Source organism: Macaca mulatta, chromosome 17, assembly GCF_049350105.2.
Source record: "Macaca mulatta isolate MMU2019108-1 chromosome 17, T2T-MMU8v2.0, whole genome shotgun sequence".
Classification (NCBI taxonomy): Eukaryota; Metazoa; Chordata; class Mammalia; order Primates; family Cercopithecidae; genus Macaca; species Macaca mulatta.
The window spans coordinates 14,820,071-14,835,499 of record NC_133422.1 but is presented as its reverse complement, the minus strand read 5'-3'; the positions used below and the strand labels follow the sequence as shown (position 1 = coordinate 14,835,499).

The 15,429-nt window shown below is 36.9% G+C and overlaps 1 protein-coding gene across 7 annotated transcripts in view; it reads right to left on the bottom strand.

Moving 5' to 3' along the window:
• NBEA (neurobeachin) overlaps positions 1-15,429 on the bottom strand; it is a 742,365-nt gene that overhangs the window by 528,716 nt on the left and 198,220 nt on the right. For all 7 annotated transcript variants that reach the window (XM_028837519.2, XM_028837523.2, XM_028837524.2 and 4 more), the window contains exons 19-21: positions 2,566-2,647; positions 2,216-2,339; positions 1,150-1,342 (exon numbers count right to left, since the gene is read on the bottom strand). In XM_028837519.2, the coding sequence (XP_028693352.1) occupies positions 1,150-1,342; positions 2,216-2,339; positions 2,566-2,647 (399 nt within the window). The remainder of the gene's footprint in view (positions 1-1,149; positions 1,343-2,215; positions 2,340-2,565; positions 2,648-15,429) is intronic.

Genomic DNA, 15,429 nt, shown 5'->3' with positions numbered 1-15,429 from the left:
TTATGTATTGTCTTTCACACTGAACAGCAGAGTTGAGTAGTTATATCAGAGGCTATATAACCCACACAGTCTATAATGTTTACTATCTATCTTATTAAACAGTTTTTTCTAACTCATGTTCAAGAAGACTAAATGAGTCTTCAAAAATCACAAAACTCAATTATGGCACAGACTAAATTAAAAGCCATACTTCTGACACCCATGCTTCTTCTATAACACTTCATGATGAGATATCCTAACTCTGAATTTCCAGAATCTAATGTGTATATACTTGTACACTTTAATTCACTATTTCATTTTACCAAAAATCAAATAATACTTAAAATATAGACAGACAGATTTTTAAGATTAAAAATAAAGAAAAGATAATGCAATTAAAATACCACTAAACTTAAACACTTTAAATGTATTTATGATTCACTTGGAAATAAAAAAATCTGACTTCTTAAAAAAAGTCTTAAAAAGTATATTTCATACAATAAGTTAAAAATACCATATGGAGCGGACAAAATCTGATACAGAGCCAGGAGAAAAACAGCCGTAAAGGTCCAGGATTCAAGGACAAGCTTTCCCTGCTCCTTCACTCTCTGCAAGGTACAGGATTTCCACACATATGGTGTTAGAATCTTTCACTGTTCTGCAACCCCTGGTGCAGGACCATATGTGCTGAGATCCACAAGCGCAACGGGAGGAGATGGGGATTATCTGCCAGTTTTTCGTTGGAGTTCCCTTGTGTTAAGAAGTTTTATACCTTGCCCCTATTGTTATAATTCATTAAATTAACTATGGAAGCTTTTTTTTTAAAAAAAAAAAAAAGTATATTTCAGAGACTATTTCATGAAATAGTCTTCCAAGAACCAGTTAAAAGAGCAAGTGGCTCAGATTAAAGTTATCAGATTTGCTATAAAACAGATGTAGGTCATCTTTGGGTATGAAACTCCTAATTTATAAATTTGGGGTTTGAATTAATTCATCTATAAGCCACTTTCAAGTTCTAACAGTCTATGAACAGTGAGGAAAAAAATACAAAACTGAGATACAGGAATCTGTCAAAATCTAAGATGCCCACAAGATGGCACCAGATGCATATCTGTAGCCATTTAATCCACCGCAATAACTCTGATATTAAAATGTTAAATCCCGTGTTACCTTGGAATGGGCTATTGACAGCGTATCCACCCAGACTCTCCAGCCTCCCCATTCGTATTTTATTGCATGATACAAAAGAATCCGGAAGATATTGTAGACCATTTCAGTAATCTTCTGTTCCTCAGAATTTTTAGGATTGATATAGCCAAGAGAAAACATCCAATCCTGCCACACTGAACACTGCAATAAGCATCTTGTGAGAAAAAAAAAAAATTGATCTCATTAAAAATACCCAAATTAAGTTAGAATTTACTATTTTGAAACTTTGATAAATAAAATAGTGAAAATATGATCTGACCTCAGTAAAGTAAGGTGTACAGTCATGCTGCACATTATAGATTCTGTAATTGGAATGACTTTCTCTTATTTCTCTACCAGGAAAAATCCTAATTGTCATTCAAAATCACTTTCCTAACTTTCACAGTCAGATTTACTTATTGCTTCTCTACTTTCTTACCACCTTTAGCATTCACAATGTATTTAACACATTATGTATTAATCATTGCTTTATGGTTTTCTTTCCCACTGGAATGTACCGAGACTGTGTACTAAGACTATCTTGTGTAGCACTGGGTCTTACACTGAACACAATAGGCACTCAGTCAATATTTGTTAAATTATAGACTCAGGCAATGACTACTCCAGAGTTCATGGCCTCAGACTCTACCCCATGTTCTAGCTAACTAGCTTAAAAATGAACAACAATCAGCCATAAGAAAAATGGGGTGGAAAGCATAGACGAAAATGAGAAAATCCAACACAATTACAACTGAAAGTTCTATTGGTGATAGATAGGTACCACTAAAAGGGATATTACATTTTAAATAAGAGTTTGTTTATATGTATATTCATATATACAATTAAAATATAATATCCATATAACAAAATAAAAATAATATAAAAATAAATAGAAGTATACTGAATACGTCAAAGAAACATAATATGCCTTTTCTGATGATTAAAAGTATTTAGCAATATGGAAAAGATTTGAAATGAATTGAAATTCTAAAAGAGAGAAAATATTAATTATGGAATAAAGTGTTGTTATAGTATCCAAACTGCTTACCTTCTATTTTCACGGCTGTTACTGAAAAGTTTTATCATATCAGATAAAAATAAACGACGAACTTCCATCAGCTCTGCGCTTGGTGTAGAGTTTTTTAACAAAGTTGCCACCACTTTAAGAATCACTGTAAACAAAGAAAAAAACTTAAAGATTTATAACCATATCCTATGCTCAACTCAAAACGTATTACTGACTTTCAAATAAATACTTAGCACTATAAAAGGTGAGTTAAAACTGTCATGAACTCGGTAAACACCATAATGATTTAAGGGGTTAGGAAAAGTTTTGATTTAGTCTCATATGTTGCCATGCGCCGACCCCAATACAATAAAGAACTGCCATTTGCTCACTTGGATTCTGAATTTTCACTGTAGAATCTGGCTCTGGATGTGGTTTGTGTACGACCTGAGTACATACTTGCTCTGTCAAGATCTGAAAGATGAAGAATTTGAACTTCATTTAGAAAACAATTTAAATCACAATTGTAAAATATAGATATACAATGAACCTGCAAAAGAAATATCAATGCAGTCCAAACCAAAAGAAACATCTCTTCTAAAGGGACTTTTTATTTTTTTCCTTCTTTTGAGATGGAGTTTCACTCTTGTTGCCCAGGTTGGAGTGCAATGGTGCAATCTCAGCTTACTTCAAACTCCACCTCATGGGTTCAAGTGATTCTCTTGCTTCAGCCTCCCAAATAGCTGGGATTACAGGCATGTGCCACCACATCTGGCTAATTCTTTGTATTTTTAGTAGAGACAGGGTTTCACCATGTTAATCAAGGCTGGTCTTGAACTCCTGACCTCAGATGATCCACCCGCCTCAGCTTCCCAAAGTGCTGGGATTACAGGTGTGAGCCACCGTGCCCAGCCCTAAAGGGACTTTTTAATGAATTCCATATACTTCTAAACTCTTTAACTCTGTATTCACCAAATTTTATTTGTTATTTATACATACAGAACCAGTATCTATAGAAGGAAAGATTAATTAGGAAATTCATGAATTTATTGTTCAAAATGCCTTTTCAGTGTTCATAAAATTATTTATGAACTACTTTTTTTTTTTTTTTTTTTTGGAGACAGAGTCTCACTGTGGTATGCAGGCTGGACTGCAGTGGCACAATCATGGCTCATTGCAGCCTCCAACTCCTGGACTCAAGCGACCCTCCCACCTAAGTCTCCCAAGTAGCTGGGACTACAGGTTCATGCCACCACACTCAACTAATTATTTCTTTCTTTTTTTGTAAAGATGGGGTATCACTTTATTGCCCAGGCTGGTCTTGAACTGCTGGGCTCCTGCAAACCTACTGCTTCAGCTTCTCAAAGTGCTGAGATTAAACGCATGAGCCACCACATCCAGCCCCTACTTCAATAAGTGTGACAAGGGAAAGTTCTTCCTAACAAGAACTTTTAGTAGAGACATCCTAACAATGTGGCTCGTTGTCATTTACTAATGAGTTTTTCAAATTATTTCTTTCAAATACAAAAAACAGTTGACCAAATAAAGGAAAAATTCTAAAACATTTACTAACTTTCCCACTAAAATGTGGGAGCAGGATTTTGAACATCATCTTCACTGTTATATTCCTAGTAATCAGCACCAATGCCTGACACACACCAGCACTCAGTAAATATCTGTTAAATTAAAGAATAATTAACTTAATTATATATCAATAATGTATATATGACTGCTCACTGTATTTTAGGCTTGAGCTTGTGTTTACCTCTTACATAAACCCAATGAGGTTATATTTAATAAAGATATCATTTTATATCTGTGATTCAATTTCCTGTTTAGCTTTAACATGGCAAATTCTGAATAAACAGTTAAACCTAAGTACAAAAACTGCTGCAAAACCACTAACATTAGTTGAAAGGACAATTGAACATAGCTGTATTGTTGAAGCTGAAGATGGAAAAAGCAAATTGAGGGAGAGAGATGGTCTCTTCTGATGAGAAAAGGACTATGACATCCAGAGGTCTCATTTTCCTTCCCTTTCTACTCAAACTAAGACAGGACATTTTCATATTAGGAATGTTCATAAAAAAGATATTGACCAGAAATAAAAACTGACCTACTCTATTAAATAATATAGCATTTAATTACCCCCATTCCCCTCATTCTCATACTTTTGATGAAACTAAACACTTCCTTGTTAAAACTAAACAGTGTTTCACAACTTTCTACACAAAGGATCCCACACATGCACTCCTAATCAAATGGAGTTGACATGAAATAAAATTTATTTGAAAACCATATACTAAAGAACAATCACTTATTGCTTGGTATATACCTATAAGGAGTTTTCACAACTTGCCCCAAAGACCCTGGTGTGTACCTATAGCCCAGTGGATGAGATCCAAGAAAATTGTGATTATAAATAAAGGATTCAAAATAACTTCGGATGAGCTTAAAAGAAACCAGGACCTACTCTTCCATGATAGTTAGAAAGTGTTTTCAACCAAAAGAGAGGAAATCACATTGCACAGGAAACAAAAGTGTCACCAGTTTTTATATTGTCTTTTTAAGTCCCTACTTTATCATCTAACAATGAAAAGAATAATTGCCTTGTCTATCTAATAAAACTGCTAGGAAGATTAAATAAAGCTCCATATGTGAAAGTGCTTTGAAAACTATAACATATTGAAATACAAGGGTTTTTAAAATGACAAATATATATTGAGAAACTCAATTCAACATGTATTTATTAATATCCAGATATGTGCCCTCCCTCTGCTAAATGTTTGGAGACTGAAAATACATTGCTAGGTGCAACTTCATTTCTAGTAGCAATTTAACTATTGTTCTAGAGGCAGGCATAAATGCATGCCCCTATTAGGTAACAAAATATGATAGACTATCATTAAGAACCTATGTAAGCTTAAAAAGGGAGAAAGGGAATAATGAGATATAAACAAAAAAAGATGAATTTAGACCCAAACATTTTAATGGAAGAGCAGGGCTCAAGATGGGCCCCAAAGGTTTGACTGGATTGGTAAGAGATATGCATAGCAACCCCAAACCCCCAGTAAAACAAAATTGTACAGAGGTTCAGAGCTGGATATGGACATGAAAACCAATGTGTATTTAACACTTATAGCATATCTCAATTCATACCAGCCACGTTTTAAGTGTTCAACAGCCACATGTCACCAGTGGCTAGAATACAGGTAATCAACAGGGAGGGAAACAATAATGAATCATAACTATGGAGGTAACTTCATGTGCTATTTACAGAGATAACACCTGAGCCCAGCATTACACATTGAAATTTCATTTTATAAATGGAATTATTTTGCAATTCAGGTGTTACAGAACTTTAGGCTGAAGCAGGAGCTACTGAAGCTATCTTTCTGAAGCACTTGCTCCCCAGCTTCATCATGCGTAAATTCTGTAGTATTAGTAGGCTCAACTATTTGAGATGAGGTGGTTAAAAAAAAAAAAGGCAAACTATTAACCCTGCTGTTGCATCTAACTGCCACTGTATTCGGGTCAGAGAATCTGTACAGGTTTGGACAAGCTACCTAACTTTATGACTTTTTTTTTCTGTGAATAGAAAGTTTGAATAAGATGGTATCTAACATACTGTCTACCTCTGAGATTCTATAATTTTGAGAAAAAGTTTGATTATTAAGTTTTTTTTTTGTTTGTTTTGTTTTTTTTTTTTTTTTGAGACGGAGTCTTGCTCTGTCGCCCAGGCTGGAGTGTAGTGGCACTATCTCGGCTCACTGCAAGCTCCACCTTCTGGGTTCACACCATTCTCCTGCCTCAGCCTCCCGAGCAGCTAGGACTACAGGCACCTGCCACCATGCCCAGCTAATTTTTTCATATGTTTAGTAGAGACAGGGTTTCACCATGATAGCCAGGATGGTCTCGATCTCCTGACCTCGTGATCCGCCCACCTCAGCCTCCCAAAGTGCTGGGATTATAGGCGTGAGCCACCGCGCCCGGCCTAAGTACTTAGTTTTAAAGTTGACTAACTTGTAAAATGATTGCATTCATAAATTGTTATATCCTTACAGTTAATTTTAAAAACACATGTTTTTCGGTTAATTATTACTATAAGGAACAAAGCTCTCATTTAGGTGATAAGATCTTACACTTGGCTCCTTGTGTCACCACCAGATGTTTAATTAAATTAAGGGAACAGTATGCAAAGAGAACCCATAAAGCAAAACTAGTATCACAATGAAGTAATGAAACAGATATTATTGTTGAGATTTACAAGTGTATTAAACATGAAAATCTACTCGTTTTGCCTGCAGAAAACATATTCTAAAATCAAACAACTCTTAAGTGTATTAGAGAGGGCTACAAATCATTAACAAAAGAAAAACATAATTACTCATAATTTAGAGATGGAGTAACAAAGCAAAACTAAAGATACAAATAGAATTTAAAATACAAGTTTTATAAATATTACAATTTCTAAATAATATGTTATAAAATAGCTTTGAGTAATTTCAAAAAGAGGTCCATTAAAGTTAACTCACTTCTTAGTATATATTCTTCAGAATAAATTCACCTGAGAAAACTACAGAGGTAAATAATTTATTGATTTTTTTGGTTTTCAAAATAATCAAGATAGATATTTACATCTTCACAACTTATACAATGTTGTCTGACATGTCCTGCCAAGAATCTGATTTTGTGCCTTTTTTTTTTTTTTTTTTTGAGACAGAGTTTCGCTCTTCTTGCCCAGGCTGGAGTGCAATGCTATAATCTCGGCTCACTGCAAACTCCACCTCCTGGGTTCAAGCGATTCTCCTGCCTCAGACTCCTGAGTAGCTGCGATTACAGGCATGTGCCACCACATCTGGCTAATTTTGTATATTTAGTAGGATGGGGTTTCTCCACGTTGATCAGGCTGGTCTCGAACTCCCAACCTCAGATGATCCGCCCACCTCGGCCTCCCAGAGTGTTGGGATTACAGGCACGAGCCACCGCACCCGGCCTGTGACTTAAAATTTATTGTTTATTATATTACAAGCATCTTATCAAATCAAACTTAAAATTTGTTTCAAAGATCACTATAACATAGTCTTTATCCTAATAAGACTTCAAAAAACATTAGTTAAAGTTACAGATTCTTTTTTTTTTTTTTTTTTTTTTTTAGAGCAAGAGTCTTGCTTTGTCGAACAGGCTGGAGTGCAGTAGAGCAATCTCCCAGGTTCAAGCTATTCTGCTTCAGCTTCCCGAGTAACTGGAATTAAAGGTGCATAGTACCATACATGGCTAAATTTTTTGTAGTTTTAGTAGAGACTGGGTTTCACCACTTTGGCCAGGCTGATCTTAAACTCCTGACCCTAAGTGATCCACCCTGCTCGGCCTCCCAAAGTACTGGGATTACTACATGCATGAGTCACTGTGCCCGGCCTCCTATTCTATTCTACTCTACTCTACTCTACTCTACTCTACTCTACTCTACTCTACTCTACTCTACTCTACTTTACTCTACTCTACTCTAAAACATCATTATCAACACCATAAGTTGGTTCTTCATTATTTCTGCACTTAATTTTACACATTCGTAGAGTTGTAGTAATATTTATTTTGATGCATTGCTGAGATTAAGGTGATTTTCCCAAACTGAAAAAAGAAAATGAAGATTAAAAAAACATTTCAAACTCTGGATTATCAAACAACTAATTCTTGCTAAGACTACAAAACTTGATTGACGCTAACAAGATGAATTAAACCTAAACTGCAACTCTGGAAGTGACTTCCTTTTTCAGTTAAATTTCCTTTACTATGTTAATACAAATTAAATTGATACCCATCACACAAGTTAATTTTTTTGCAACTAGATGAGACCCAGCAAAAGATGTAATGTTTAAACTCTGGTGATCCAGAAACAGTAATCTACTGTCCTGTCATTCTAATAATACAATTTGGTTTGGCAGTAGTATTAAAGCTTATGTTAAATATCCTTTCTGCTACTTTGTAGCATTAACAATGCTGACCAATCATTTATGATCTTTCTCTTTTGGCATTTTGCACACTTACATTAACTTTTCTTTTTAGAATATGGGTTCATTATAAACTCAAAGTCCTTGAAAAATTATTTAAAGTAACCATAAACATTATTCTATTTGAAAAACAAATATTATTACTAAAATTGGTCAGAGGCCTGTAAGTTGGTTCTTTCATCATTTCAGGAGCTCTGCCTCATCCCACATCCAGTATCAGAGAATTCAAACTTACCCTGAGTTTTCCTCATCTAAGACAATTATTTGGCTTTGTTTTGTGTAGAATATCACTAGAGACCAAAATCTGGATACCAGGAATACACAGAAGTATAGGTGGTGGGTAAAAACGCTGCTGTACTTGTATTGAGTCACTTTTCAGGAAGACTAATAGAAATACATATATGTGTGTATACATGTATTCCAAATTTTCTTATTAAAAGGTTAGTACTACACAATGGTTTTTCAAATTCAACATATTATGTTATTATGCTACACTCTTATATAAAGTTCCACTGACTACTCAGACTCTCTATTATGGATAAGAGGTCAAAATAAGCAGATGCTCAAAAATTCACATAGGTAAAACAATGATTAAAAACTTACATAGGCATCATTGACCAAAGCAATTAGTAGGTTCAAAAAATCAAAAGATAAACACACGTTCATCAATATTAGGCAGCAGCTTTCAGAAGCCTAATTTGATATTGTAGCAGGTTTTGATTCAGAGGAGGACTTTAATGCTGTCAACTGAGGAGAGATTCTGACATTTTTGCATTATGCATATATATCATGGAACCTACCTACTTTATGATTATTTATTAGTGGCATGACATATAGCAAATTATTTAACCTGTGAGTCTTAATTTGTCTATTTTAAAAAGAAATAAAAAATACCATTATCATAGGGTAGCTGTAAGATCTGAAACAATGTTCATAAAGAATTTACCATGTTTGTCATGAGAGGTGATCAATAAAAAATAGTTACTATGATGAGGGAAATACAGTATCAGAATAAAGAAAGAAAATGGCCTCATTATACTCTGCATAGGGAAAAGCCATTATGCTAGTACTTATTCAGTTCTGTGTGCAAAATATTGAAACAATACTAAAACATTACTATAATTCAAAAAGGCACTGTTCAGAAAGGCATGGTTTACTACTCTTGTGATTTGAGGAATGATTGACACAAAGTGGGAATATTAAGCTCAGAAACAAACAAACAATTCAGAGTAGTCAGTAGATTTCTTCACTAATCTGAAGAGCAGCCACTCTTAACTGATGAGAACATAAAATAGAGAAAAAATCAAGTAGTTAAAAGTAATATTATAGAGTAGCGGTCAGAAAACTACGGCCCGTGGGCCAAATCTAGCCTGCCACCTCTTTCTGTAATACCGTTTTGCTGGTACACAGCCTGTCTGATTCATCCTGTCCATGGCTGCTTCTGAGCTACAACAGATTTGAGTAGTTGTGACAGACACTGCACAGCCCACAAAGCCTGAAATATTACTATCTGTCCGTTTACCAGAAAAGTTTACCCTTCCCAGCTACAGATATTTTGTGATAAATATATTTGTAAATATAAGTGCAAAAAGCTGTACAAGAAAACTATATTTAGGATAACATTTTATAAAAGTTTTGTGTGCATATGTGTATGAGTTGAGAAATACATATATATATATATTCTTAAGTATGAATCAGACATAATTGCTAAATTTTATTTTGTTGCATTTCTACATTTTCCAAATTTTTGCAATGATGAATATTAATTCTGATAGAAGAATATAATACAGACTGTAATAAAAAGAACAACAGAGGGGAGTTAAATTTCTCTGTACTGCTGTGGAGCAGTGGTCAGCAAATTTTTTATAGATAAGATCAGATAGTATTTTAGGATTTGTGGATCATATAATCTCCATTACAACTACTTAACTCTGTAATGTCAAGTGACCAATGGACTTTACTTAATGAGTTATGTTCTATTAAACTTTATTTCTGCATAAAGGAAGTTGCCCTAAACCCCCTTGCATGCAACTATTTCTCTTGAGTACACCCACACTCCCCTATCTTCAGTTTGTACTTTTCTCTTTGCAAGAAATCTCCATGCTATCACTATTTTCTGACTCATCCTTGAACTCCTATTATCAAGAGCCTGAACACCAGCTGAGGTGAAGGTCCCACCAGTGTTTGGAAATCTCACCCGGTCCACCAGTATTATCTTTATGATGAGCCAGCCTGGAGCATCATCAGCCCTATTTTAGAATCACTCGTGGTCAGTTGTCCCAAGAACAAGTCAAAGCCAACAGTAACTCTCTTTCAGAAAATGGAGTACAATAGCCAAAGAACAGGACCTTACATTTTAATACCATCTTGTAATTAGATCTTTTTTGTGAACATAAGAAAAAATTGACTCAAATATTGTATGTACAGGCCTTCATAGCTCTTTATCAAAACCCTGAGCTTCACAGGAATTCCCACCTTTGTTATGCTCATACCCCTTTAAGGGAACCAAATGGGGAACCAGATATCCTAAATGATCCCCTTTTGGGAAATATACCTCTCAGGAGCCTTCCCTCACCTCCTAACCTAGACACAGTCTGGCACCCATGGCTTCTCCCTCTTACCCAGCTCCACCTTTAACTCCCCAGTCTTCTCCACTGTCTCCAGCATCCTGACTCTTACTAGTCCGCCTCCTTAACACCCTATATAACCTTCCCTACCAAGGGAACCGAGCCCTGATGGGGTCACCTGCAGTGGTGTTTCCTACCCTCCTAAGAGACCATTCTAAGTTATGTCCACTTACGGAGGTAGCCAATGGGGATGCTGGGATCATTCATCAGGTGCATGTACCTTTGATTTTCAACTAAATTCATGAAGGAATTCTGGGCTTTCTCACTCTCATCTGAGTTAACTTGGGGAGACATTCATATCATCTTGTCCATGCGTTGCACCCCTGAAGAAAAGCAGCATATTTGGGCAAAGGCCCAGGCTTATGATAACAATCTGTCATCTGGGGACTCTGAAGAATATGGTATGGGGGCCACATCTTTGCCTAACAAAGACCCTAACTGGAACTATCAAAAGGGCCAAGTTGATCTAAGAAAAAGAAATCATATGGTGACTTGTTTAGTGAAGGGAATGAAAAATATAACACCAAGCCTGTGGACTATAATAAAATAAGAGAAATAAAGAAAGGATGAAAACCCAGCTTTGTTCCAGAGATGCCTGTGAAGGCCCTAAGAAAATACACTAACATTGACCCCAATATTGATGCTTGCCAAACTTTACTTGGGACACGCTTTATTAGCCAGTCAGCACCTGACATCAGAAGAAAACCACATAAATTGGCCTTGGGATCCCAAATGCCTATTAATGAAATGCTTGATGTGGAATTCAATAATAGGGATAGGGCTGAATATGCTGAAAGGACCTAGCATGGCAAACAATGAGATAGCAGCAGGCCCAAATGATAGCAGTCACTATAAGCAGCATCCTGCAACCTCAGGGTCACCCAGAGGTACACTTCACCCATGGACCAAGCAGACCTCCCAGAAAACTTAAAGGTAATGGTTGCTGCTTCAAGTGTGGGGAGCTGTGACACAGTACCAATAACTGTCCCAGCCAAGGGACCCCAACCAGACCCTGTCCTCACTACAAGCAGGAGGGCCACTGGAAAAGGGATTGCCCTCAGCTCCAAAGGGGAGAAGGAAACTTGATGCCATAATGGTTATAACTGAGGACTGAAGGGACCCAAGGTTCCTGGTGGCTCCCACAAAAGCATGGTCATCACAACTAAGGAGCTTTGGGTGACTTGACACGGCAGGAAAGAATAATAATTTCTTAATTGATACAGGGGCAAGTTACTCTGTCCTAAAGGCCACTCTTGGACCTTATCTTCCAATAACTGCATTGTCATGGATGTTGATGGCACTCCAAAATCAAAACACTTTACCTTACCCCTGAGCTTCAGGCTACAAAACTCTATGCCTCATTTCTTTATTGGAATGGGATTTCCTGGCCACAGTTGGAGTCACTTTACATTTATCAGGCCCTGGGAAACATTCCTTTGAAGTACTGGCAATACTTGTTTTTTCATTACCTGTATCAGACAAACAGGAGATTCCTTCCAAAATAAGATCTGGAAATGGAACGACAAGTATGAAATCAAAAAACTCCTGGCAAAGCAATACGTGGTCAGCTAGTGATCACCTCTTTAAAAGACAAAAGTAATTTCCCACATAAGCATCAATATCTCCTCAAACAAGAAGCCAGGTGAGGACTCTAACCTCTAATCAAGAAGTTTTTAAAACATGGCCTCCTAGTTCCATGTCAGTCTCCTTGTAATAGTCCTGTCCTCCCTGTCTAAAAAGAAAATGAAGAATATTGTCTAGTTCAAGGCTTATGAACTATTAATGAGGCTGTAATTCCCCTACATCCTATAGTGCCAAATCCTTCTACCATATTTACCCAAATATCAGAAGACACCAATTGGTTCATGATATTAGATCTTAAGGATGCTTTCTCTTGTATCCCTCTATGCCTTGACTGTCACTATTTGTTTGCTTTTGAGTGAACTAATACTGAAAATAGTATTTCCTGACAGTATACCTGGGTCATACTGCCTCGGAGCTTTAGGGATAGCCCTCACTTGTTCAGAAATGCCTTGGCAAGAGAATTACGGTAACTAGAACCAGAAAGGGAAGCATTACTCCAATATGTGGATGACATCCTTGTATGCAGACCCACTAAAGAGGCCTCAGATAAGAATGTTATTCAAGTTCTAAACTTCCTGGGAGAAAGTGTATCCAGTCTCTCCATCCAAGGCCCAGATTTCTAAACTGGAAGTAAAATATCTGGGGTACATCTTAAGCCCAGGAAACTATACCATGTCCATTGAACAAAAGGAAGCTATCTTAAAGGTCAGGCCTCTACAACTGAAGAAGTAACTCAAAACTTTCCTGGATATGACAGAAACTTGCAAGATTTGGATCCCAGGATTTGGAATCATTGCTAAGCTACTGTATGAAGCTCTAACAGGGTCAAAGCATGAACTGCTTGAATGGTCAAGGAAACAACAAGAGGCTTTATGTTCTAGCTGAACAAAGTGGGGTTTGCACAGTAATAAAACACACCTGTTGTTCTTATATTAACAATTCAGGATTAGTTGAACTGAAAGTTCCAAAGGTTTACTAACAGGCTACCTGGCTACATAATTTCAATACAATCTCACTGCTCAAACCATCTGGGACTCCATCAAAGGATACCTACCAACTGTGATGTGGTTCTTTCCTTTGACCTTCAATAGCTCTCTTATTACTATGAATCTTTGTCCTTACTTGTTTAACCTCTTTGTAAATTTTGTGTCTTTTATATTACAACAGTTCCATGTCAAAATGATAGTCATGCAATGATTCCAATCCCTCCCTTGGATTCAGAGTCTCCTGATGACTCACCCTTAGAGCCCTCAGGCCAGGCAGCCAGAGATTTCCACGCCCTTGCGAGGCAAGGCCAACATCTCTAATCAGCAGGAAGTAGATAAAGAAGACCAGCCTTCTCCCTCATCAACCCTTAAGAATAAGAGATGGAAATCTCTGAAGGGGAAGGGGAAATGAAACAGGAATAATAAGGGTGGTTGCAGGAGAATAAAAAACTCCAGGCAGCAGTTTCACATGACTAGCAAAAAGAAACTATTGAAATAGCTGCAGAAGCTAGGGGTTGATAAGACCCTGAAAAGCCAGGAGGAGAGCCAAGATAGCTAAGGCTGATGGGATCCACTATGGCACTGGATTTGATGGAGGTTCACCTAGGACCTCATTACACACTCACTAACATATAAAATCACACACCCATCAGTACCATAATGGTTACAGGAACACCCATATTTGGAGTAAAACTAGATAGCATCACAGTTCTGAGAAATATCTACCCGTTTACAGTAATCTTGATGAATATTCCATCCCTTGTTTAGAAGAAACTCATAGAGGTAGCAGCCCCAAAAACCCTTGCATGCAACTCTCTCTTAAGTAAGCCCACACTCCCCTTTCCTGAGTGTGTACTTTTCTCTTTGCAATAAATCTCTGTACTTTTCCTAAAAGAACCCAAACAAACAAAACCTTTTATTTGCAGACCCCGAAATTTGAATTTCATTTAATTGAACACATCCGAAAACACTCTTTTTTCCCCCATCTTGCTCATCATCAATCACCATCAGAGAAATGCAAATCAAAACCAAAATGAGATACCATCTTACACCAGTTAGAATGGCGATCATTAAAAAATCAGGAAACAACTGGTGCTAGAGAGGATGTGGGGAAATAGGAACACTTTTACTCTGTTGGTGGGACTGTAAACTAGTTCAACCATTGTGGAAAACAGTATGGTGATTCCTCAAGGATCTAGAACTAGAAATACCATTTGACCCAGCCATCCCATTACTGGGTATATACCCAAAGGATTATAAATCATGCTGCTATAAAGACACATGCACACGTATGTTTATTGCGGCACTATTCACCACAATAGCAAAGACTTGGAATCAACCCAAATGTCCATCAGTGACAGACTGGATTAAGTAAATGTGGCACATATACACCATGGAATACTATGCAGCCATAAAAAACAATGAGTTCATGTCCTTCGTAGGGACATGGATGCAGCTGGAAACCATCATTCTCAGCAAACTATCACAAGAACAGAAAACCAAATACCGCATGTTCTCACTCATAGGTGGGAACTGAACAATGAGATCACCTGGACACAGGAAGGGGATCATCACACACCTATTGTGGCAGGGGAGAGGGATAGCATTAGGAGATATACCTAATGTAAATGACGATTTAATGGGTGCAGCACACCAACATGGCACATGTATACATATGTAACAAACCTGCACATTGTGCACATGTACCCTAGAACTTAATGTACAAAAAAAAAAAAAAAAAAGCCAGGAAACAACAGATGCTGGAGAGGATGTGGAGAATTAGGAACGCTTTTACACTGTTGGTAGGAGTGTAAATTAGTTCTACCATTGTGGAGGACAGTGGGGCAATTCCTCAAGGATCCAGAACCAGACATACCAAAGACCCAGTGATCCCATTACTGGGTATATACCCAATGAATTTTAAATCATGGCTATAAAGACACATGCACACGTATGTTTATCGTGGCACTATTCACAATACCAAAGACTTGGAACCAACCCAAATGTCCATCAATGACAGAATGGATTAAGAAAATGTGGTACATATA